This window comes from Drosophila grimshawi, unplaced genomic scaffold (assembly GCF_018153295.1).
Source record: "Drosophila grimshawi isolate 15287-2541.00 unplaced genomic scaffold, ASM1815329v1 contig_1377, whole genome shotgun sequence".
NCBI classification, from domain to species: Eukaryota; Metazoa; Arthropoda; class Insecta; order Diptera; family Drosophilidae; genus Drosophila; species Drosophila grimshawi.
This window is the reverse complement of record NW_025062900.1, coordinates 25,760,056-25,769,334: the sequence shown is the minus strand read 5'-3', so window position 1 is coordinate 25,769,334 and position 9,279 is coordinate 25,760,056. Positions and strand designations below refer to the sequence as shown.

The 9,279-nt window shown below is 33.7% G+C and overlaps 1 protein-coding gene across 3 annotated transcripts; it reads right to left on the bottom strand.

Moving 5' to 3' along the window:
- Positions 1–1,897: 1,897 nt before the first annotated feature.
- On the bottom strand, positions 1,898–6,327 carry LOC6566859 (phenoloxidase-activating factor 2). Of its 3 annotated transcripts, XM_032739660.1 has the most exons (5): positions 6,149–6,234; positions 5,043–5,122; positions 2,986–3,332; positions 2,665–2,923; positions 1,898–2,607 (listed from the first exon to the last, which is right to left on the bottom strand). In XM_032739660.1, exons 3-5 carry the CDS (start codon positions 3,319–3,321, stop codon positions 2,000–2,002), a joined length of 1,203 nt encoding a protein of 400 aa, XP_032595551.1. In that variant the 5' UTR covers positions 3,322–3,332; positions 5,043–5,122; positions 6,149–6,234; the 3' UTR covers positions 1,898–1,999. The 3 variants fall into 3 exon arrangements, with proteins under 3 accessions (XP_032595551.1, XP_001993519.1, XP_032595550.1); XM_001993483.2 differs by lacking the exon at positions 5,043–5,122 and having other exon boundaries at positions 6,215–6,327; XM_032739659.1 differs by lacking the exon at positions 5,043–5,122 and having other exon boundaries at positions 6,149–6,257.
- Between the last annotated feature and the right edge of the window lie 2,952 nt (positions 6,328–9,279).

Here is a 9,279-nt window from a genome sequence, read left to right as displayed (position 1 = left end):
CTCAAATAATTTATTTTCTTATATTTTGCTTATTGGTTTTTGATGTTGATGCTCAACGGTCTTTGGCAGCAATGAGCATCTGGATTATTTGCTGGAGCATTTATAATCGCGCGAAGTTCACTTTTGTTTTCAAACACACTCATATTAATACACAAGATATCGCTTATGTAGTACATGTTTTAACATTTTTTTTGGAGCTGGAGCATTTTTGAAGAAACACTGGTCAACAAAATGTTTACACTAAAATATTAAATAACCGCAATTAAAAAAAATAAATTCCATTTTTTGAATTTAGGCCAATCGTTTCTAGATTTTTATATTTGTGATTTTTAGAACACCACAGAATTGGCATTTGATATAAATATGTTGGAAATATTTTTCTTAGTACAAAATGTTGCCTCGCTATTTAAAATCGTACCCAGTCAAAACATTTGAAATGGATTTTCATTGTTAATGAATTGATAAATTACCACTTTCTTAAGTTTTGTAACTAAGTGTAAGTAATAACAAATTACATAAAGTGGCTGGATTGAACTCTCTTGAATTCAAGTACAAAAACTGGCAAATAGAAATATTTGATACGACTGAAGGCGTCCGATCGCGTGACTTGTGTCTGTTCAATTCCCTGGTAAAAGTTAAGATGAAGGCAAACATATTTATTCGTATGTATGCTTTAGCTAGTACATAACTAAACAGTTATAATAGTAGTTTCCGATAAATGGAATAGCCACGGCTGGCTAAGCTTACCATTTCCTTTGTACTTCGTTCCGGAAATGCATATGTTTCTATGTACAGGGTAGAGATCCCGTTTTTTCCTTTTTTCTAACAAAATTTTAATGAAATGGTATAAATATAATGTAATATAATATATATATATATTTATATATATATATATAAGTTTATTATATATAAATATAAATGATTTATTATAGACTTGTTAGCTTTGATAATTTGTATTTATTTTATTTTTATAAAATTAAAATTACTATTCTGATGTTCGTAAACATTAAAACACACGTATCCGATCCCATAAATAAGATACATACATACTGTGCCAGCAACGACTCGGCTCGATATAGTCTTGTCCGTCTGACCTTATTTTTTGTGAATAAGCAGAACTTCCCGAATTTGAAAGCTATCTTGATTAAAGTTGGATTATATCTGTGCCTTAGCTGCGGTCACTAAATAAATCCCATAGTAGCAATCGGTCGATACATGCCACAATATAGCTAAACAAGTATGGAATATTCAGTTTAATACCAGTCGTGAATCAGAAAATCTACAAAGAACATTTATTTAACATGTAAAAAAAACATAATATTTTGAACTCCGATCCAGAATTAAAATGTCATTAGATTAACTCCGGCCTTGTGCACCGTATGTATTCTCAGATAGCCGCTCCTTATATTTTTACTTAAATATTGGTAATAGATATAAATAAAAATGTTTTTAAGCTTAAAAGCGATGTTCAGAACTCGAGATAAATTCGTGGACATGCAAAAATCTTATTCACATTAGTTAATCCTTTCGAAACCATTCCAGCATCGCTTCATAGAAGCAACGGTATTCCAGGTTATCCTATCTCTAATATGTGTATGGTGAAAATCGCCTTGACATTATCATATCTTTTGGAAGGCATTATTATAATGAGTTTATTGCATTGTTGGATATATTTTCGACTTTTTGCTTTTGTAAACTTTAATATACATTTAGATTTGAGTAAATGGACTCTAGTCTGCAAGAATATGCAACACGCCGACTGCTGCCTTAGAGAGTTATTCTTTCTAGTCGTAGATCCAATTGATTTTCCACATACAGTTAACAAAATATATTCATATAAAACGAATATTTTAGCAACAATAAAACATATGTGACATAAATTATGAAAAGATTTAGGTTTTTTTTTGTATTTATAAAATCGATTTATTGTCTTCTGGTTGATATTTGCACAATTCATTAAAGAACATTTTTTACTTTATGCGTATTAATTGCTAATGGATTAAGCCGTGAAGTATTTCGAATTAATGCGTCTCATTGCAAGTTTTTCGTCAATCCATGGTCTTAGATATGCAACATTTGCATAAACCCCAGGTATATTCTCTTCGCCACAGCCAATGCCCCAGGCAACTAGGCCAGTGGCCTTGTAGCGATCAGGCTGCCCTTTAATGGGGCACACCAATGGGGAACCACCATCGCCCTTACACGTATCCTTGTCCTTTTCTCCGCCTGCACACATGAAACTATCATGCAAAATGAAATGTCTTCCGAGACGTGTTTTACGAAGGTTCTCTTGGCATGTTGGATTATTCATGACGGGCAGATCAATTTTTTTCAATATGACCTGATATTCGCCATCCTTGCCAAACTTATTTTTACCCCAACCAGTTGCAAAACAGCGTTCAAAGTCGAATTTCTCGCCAATATCTGGCAGACAAACGGGTTGAATATTCATTTGGAAGACCAATGGGCTGTCCAAGAAGAGCAGTGCAACATCATTGTAAAGAGATCCATTATTGAATTTTTCATGATATACTATCTCCTTGACATAACGATCTTCATGTGGAATTATTTCTTTCGTCGTTTGCGTATCCCATTCACCAGCCCTGACTGAAAGAAATATGCAAATATTAGCGATACCTATAGCAGCTATATTATTAATATTACCAATAAGGTTTGTAGTGTCTTTGGTATGAACGCAATGAGCTGCTGTCAATATCACATCGGGTGCTATAACGGCACCCCCACATTCATACAAGTTGAGTTGGAAATCTTGCCGCAGAATCGCAACCATCCATGGGAATTCAGCGAATTGAGCTTCTTGATTTTCGTCGCCAGTTATTTTAAAACCAAAACCATTAGGGTTTAGATAGCCGCAGCCTCGATTCTGGTCAATAGGTCCAGTTGGTACATCTGGTTTATCTCTCTGAATACGAATATTAGTATAATTTTATGAATTGATCTCGAATCTCGAGTTGCTATACATACTTTGTTGGGAAGAGCACAGCAGACTTCCAAATACTTTGGGCAGGGTGACGAAGTGTCTATACGAATGTCTATTATATTTATTCCGCTGGTATTTATCTCGTCCTCAGAACATAACCAACGAGGAACACATTCTTTTTCTATGCCACAGGACTCGTATTTAATTTGCTGTTTGGTCTCAACGACTGGTTCAATAGTCACAGGCTCAGGCGTTTCGCTTGTCGAAGTGAATGAATTAGAGTCTGTATTGAAAATCTCCGAAATTAGATCGTCCAACGAGCCATCTTGTGCCACGCAGACGGATGCCATAAGGCATAATATAAAGCAACTAATTTTCATAGTTTGGTTTTCTGAAAAAAAGTGATTCCTTTTAAGTTAACTAGCAGCGCTTTTAATAAACATTTGCGTGAATATAATTGTGTTCAATGGCGAGTCGAAAACGCCCTTCAAAAGTTCCCCGATGTCAACAACATTAAGGCAAACAATTGTAAAATAAATAATATCAATGCTGTTCATATCATCCAACTATACTACAACCGGCTTTATGTGAATTACAATCATGAATCACAACTCCGGGAAAAATTCGGCTTTCAAGCTTTTTCGCTTTGTTTTTATGTGTGGATCACCAAAGAGACAAGACAGTCAGCCGGTTCAGCCGGACTTGAAACTTGCAACAGACAAAGTTTGCGAGCTACGTCCACCAGGAGGCGAGGAAATCAATAAAATCGATATTTGCAAATCGATAAAGGCACATGTCTCCCACAATTTTAAGGCTACAGTCAACAAATTTGGCTGGTAGGTTGTTGGCGATATCCTTCAAGGATCGGAATATGCCACGCTCACCTACGCCGCCCCAAGCCCCCGGTCCTACGAATTTTAAATGGCCATATCTTCCGCAGTTTTTGAGTTAGAGCCGTCAAATTTGGCATTTACATTACTTTTAGCCGTCTTTAAAACCCTACATCAAATTTGTATGGCCACGCCCACACCTGCGCCCGTAATCGTCAAAGCCGATATTTCGGAAAGTGTAAATCGATAAATCCGCATATCTCCCACAATTTTGAAGATAGAGTGATCAAACTTGGATGGTAACTTACGCCCGCTGCTGCCCATAAAATTTTCAAAAACCTATATGTGCCGTAATTTAAGAGCTAAAGTTACCAAACCTGGAAGGAAGATTACTAGGAACCTTCAATAATAATTTTTTCGACCACGCCTACTCTCCCACCCCCCCCCCCCCCCCCAAACATTTTTAAAATCTCATATCTCCCGTAATTTAAGAGCTGCAGTTACCAAACTTCAAGGAAACGTTACTACCTTATATATGTCGCAATTTGAAAGGCAAACTTGGACAGTATTTCTTGGCTAGACCCACCCTGTCCTTTGCTACCTGTTATTAGCTTTTATTGCGTCTGGTATCAAAGTATGACGCAGTCGGTTACGCCCGACTGCAACGTTCTCTCTTGTTTTAATCTGCTGATGGAGGAGACAAATTTTCTAAAAACAAAAATAATGCGAAATTATTTAATATTTGCTTTGAATATTTGAAGATATCTTTGCAAATCAATTTACGGCGGTTCGGATGGGACAAAATAAATAAATAAAATTGCAAATAATAGTTTTCGCCTAATATCAATTTTTTGGGTGGATTGTTTTCAAAGACCTCAACGGTTGCAAAAAAATGGTTTTGTTATAAAATTCTTGATTTACTTTATTCTAGAGGTCAAAGTCAAAACGCAACAAGATCGCTATTATCTTGAGTAAACAGCTAGAATGAATATAATTCTATTTAATTCGCTTTGTTGTTGGTCCAAAAAATAAAAAATAATTTAATATAAAATATAAGTATATGAGTAAATACAATACAAATAAATACAAGTAAATACAAAAGTATTTCAAGTAAAAGATAATAGAAAAAGACATTTGACATCAACATTTTTTATATATTTTTCCATTACTTATATACGTACAAAGGCGTACCCAGTTCTTCGCAAAGGGAGACAAACCACGTTTAAACTGCGTACAGAAATAACTGAAAGTTTACAAGGGGTTTCACTCACTCTCTTATTTTTCCGATTTTCTATGTGTTTATTTAAAGTATCGATGCTTTCCGACTCTCCTCACCTCTGCCTGTGAGCGCCTACAAATGATTAAATTCAGTTTGCTGATTAGAGCAAATTTTGGTATTGACACATTTAAAGTACACAAAATATACAAATAAACATATTTAATAAGATGCTGCGAGCAAACTCAGCGATTGAAAAATTATCAACGCTTCTTTAAAACAACTGCTTATCAATACCGGTCTATATAATAAAAATATGGAAACAATCGCTCGAAATTCATTTACGTAATTTTTAATCTTCGGCAAACCGCAAAGAGTATTATAATTTTGTCGATAACTTTGTAACACATTGAATGGCAATTTTTCCACTCCCTAAAAACGATGTTTATATATTTTGATCAGCATGACGAGTTGAGCCTTATTATATACGGACTAGTGCTTCCCACTTTTAAAGCTATTATGATAAAACATATAGGCGGACGAATCGGATTACTATACATTTGTTGCTTTAGTAAAAACATTTTTGCTTAACAGGTTAGCTAAACCAAACTCAATAATTAAATATTTAATTACACTCGTCACATTTGTGCAAAAAATCGGACTACTGTATCAGATACCTTCCATATTATTCTAGCGATCGATTGTACAAATAAATGTATATTTCAGCAGGTGCACTTCGATCAAAAAGGGTAGCCAATCTTCGGTGTGCCTTAGACAGACGTTCTATCTTGTTTTTTTTTGTGGCTGAAGATGACAAACCTGTTTAGTTAGTATTAAATAAATATATAGATACATACAATTATACTGTACTTCAACGAATGCAGATATGTAATTATATATATATATATATATATATATATATATTATATATATATATATTATTATTATTAGTATGTTTATTATTAGTATATATATATATATATATATTATATATATACTCATTGTATTATTACATATATACTTTAATATTCGTGTATAGAAATGTAAATGTGTGCATTGTTTGTTAACAAGACAGCAAACGGCAATTATTATATATATGTGACTCGGCTTCGTACTTAATTAAATTCTCATTTATTTATACACTTATACCAAAATACGTACGTATATTTATGTAAATCGAATTCTTAAATTATGTATGTATCTATCGGCAAGAACTTCACGACTCACTGTGTTCTGCTGCTTCAAATTGACTGAACTGAAAATATAATAGACACTCAACTTGTACCGTCGGCTTCTGCTTAAATCTGCTACTATCAAGCGCATCAGAGCTTTGAATCAGGTTTATGACCGGTTGGACAACTGACCAGTGCTGTCATTTTAGCGGTTTTATAGCTACAAGTGTTCATTTTTGAAAGTTTGCTCATTAAAAATCGACTTTTATTCGGAAGGTTGAGCTATTAATTATTGAATACAAATATTTTATTTGAGTCTCTAACCGAACGTTTAAAAACTATAAATATTTCGAGACATGAGTTTGAATGAATGTCGGTGAAATTCAATTTTGGCTTGTCCATTGAAATAATATACCACACAAAGTTGAGTAGGTATTTTTTATTCTTTTGTAGACGTTCACACTTCTATGGAACTGTACTTCATTGTATTCGTATTTTGATTGCGAGAATTGCAGAGGCAATCTGCCGAATAAGGAACCGATGAAAAGTTACCTGGCTTCAAAGACTTTCCAAAAAAGCCCTTGACCCAAAAGGAAGATGATGATTCAGTAAAGTCAGAAGTGATTATACAAAATATGCTTAGCTGTAAACACAATCTACATCGACGCTATCAGAAAGCAAGGATTGAAAGCTCGTATTGAAAAGAACTTTAACTGTGCCAATGAGTATATTTAAGACGTTGACGATCTTCGCTCTAAAACAGACCAGAAAGTCTCAGAGGTAATGACCTACAGATAAGTTGGTGAAGATACACCTTCACTTCTAGAATTTTAGATTGTACTTCATCAATAATAAGTGCCTGGTATGCTGCAAGTGAAAAAAAACGTGCATGAATTAAAGGTTACGAATTGGTTCTAAATGTGCCGAAAGCCAGGCCTTGAAAAATTGTTCCTTTCTCGATGACTCTCCAAAAAGGCGTCTGAGCTCGGCTAGGTTTTAAAGGAAACGAAAAGTGTTTAGATTTAAGCAAAAAAAAAAAAAACCGACTGGAAGTCTGTTTTCGGGATTTGCAACCAGAGGTTGTCTGAGGAGCAACTTAAATTATGGCTTATGGACCGTGCAGAAAATTTGCAGAACACAGTCCAGACTGGCTAACAGTTTATTCAAATCGCGGATATTGAAAACCATTAAGTGATGTCATGTTTGGGGCATAAATCTGTATAAGTTGGGGAGTGATTCCATCCATCCCTTAGACAAGGTAGATGAAACTCTGGTTAAAAGTACATTTGGCACAAAGATACTACGATAATAGCTCGACCGAATTAATGTGTATAACAGAATGATCTGTATATGAATCCCTAAAAGAACAAATTGGTGTTGTTCCCAGAAAATTACTGGATACCGACACTCCCCCAAATTCAATTAGAAGAATTGCTTTTCCGCTTATAAAATTGAATATATAATTTTTTATAATTTTTCCATCCACACTAAGCAATTTTGCTGGAAAAAAATATATACGTTCAAAAAGTATCACATTTATAACACTTGAAGAAATCTTTTAAAAAATAATACATTTTCGGAAAACGAGCTCAAAATGCAAAATTAATATTTTGAATAGTTTCCAAATTCATCTACTTTTTGCATCCAGGAAGATGGGATTTGCTTTTGCCTACATCAGCCTAATCTTGAGATATCTTCTTCCATATATTCTTTACTGGATTCAATTCCGATGATCGTACCGAGCACTCTAAAACTTTAATTATTTTTATATTATGTTATATGCACCAGATATACACAAAACAAAGTGATTTGTGTCTGGCTTATGTATATAAATAGAAACAATTGATTAAATAATCTAGAAATATGAAAAGAAAGAAATGTTAATGAAATAATTCTGAAAACATATTAAAAACTCCGAAAAGTCATGACAAATAAAGAAATAAATATTGAGTATTTTTTACCTAACAAACAGCAATCAAATGTGTTGTAAGCACATTTTCAAATGTTTAAGGTCAAATTAACTTTAAATATATTTGTTGTAGTTGCCTGTAATATCCAATCGATCAATATCAGTCTGGCAACATTCTGTTCGTTCTGAAGAGCTAATGTGTACTGAAGGGATGGGATGTATCAGATAGATACATACAGAGTTCTGCATGTCTGACTGAAATCTATTTAAACGTAAAAATTAATGCTATTTTCACCACGACTTGCGATTGGTTGAATGAGAGTCATCAGAGGAACGTTCACCATTGGCTGACTTTGGGGGTGTGTTCCGGAATCGGTGTGGTTAATATGTAATTATGACGATACAGACTCGGGACTCGAAAATATTCTTCAATGATATTTAGTTATTTTTGTGGCGGTAATGAAATACATTCTCAAGAATGTAAAGATTCTGAGCACGCGTGAATAGCAATAGAATAATAATTGATTAATAATCAAAATCATATTGTGTGACCTTTGTTTAAAGAGTGAAATGGCGAAATATTCAAATCCTGTGTGCCGGGAAACTCCTTCGTTTTATTACAACAGTGGCTATAATAATTCGCTAATATCGGATATCAATGCTTATGATTGTATGTATTTGAAAAAGAAGCAATATAATTGTGCGTATATGCATGAGAAAAAAGCAAATAAAAAATAGATAATAAAAAAAATTAAAATATATCAATGTATAGTAAAACAAAAACGAATTGTTGTATTACACAACCCAAAAACAACACAAAACGGGACAAGATTCAACTAATAAATAACAAAATGTAAAAAAACCAAGCTAAGCTGCTGAAGTATAAAAAATATCTCGAAATTGGTTTGAAATATACGTTTTAAGAAAATGCTTTTATGTTTACTTTTTTACAAGTGGCTGCCAAGTAAATATTCTATATTTGTGTAGTGTTATTTTACCGAAAGGGTGACATCTTTGCTTTCGATCCCACAAGTTAAAACTCATCTTTCGAGCCATTGTTCCTAAGTCAGGTATTTGATATAGTAGTCTGACCAGGTCAAAGTTTCCACAAGAACAGAGCTTTAAAACCGACGGAATATCATTTATAAAAAAAATATGTGTAAAAAATGAGACGGCGACGGAGCTAGTGATGCTGATCATGAATATATATA

Bases quoted from the DNA above. Each gene is read 5' to 3' on its own strand.
- LOC6566859 (XM_001993483.2), bottom strand. From the start codon at position 3,321: ATGAAAATTAGTTGCTTTATATTATGCCTTATGGCATCCGTCTGCGTG. The intron at 2,924-2,985 runs GTATGTATAGCA...ATTCGTATTCAG, and splicing joins GCTGTGCTCTTCCCAACAAA to AGAGATAAACCAGATGTACC. The intron at 2,608-2,664 runs GTAATATTAATA...TATTTCTTTCAG, and splicing joins AGACACTACAAACCTTATTG to TCAGGGCTGGTGAATGGGAT.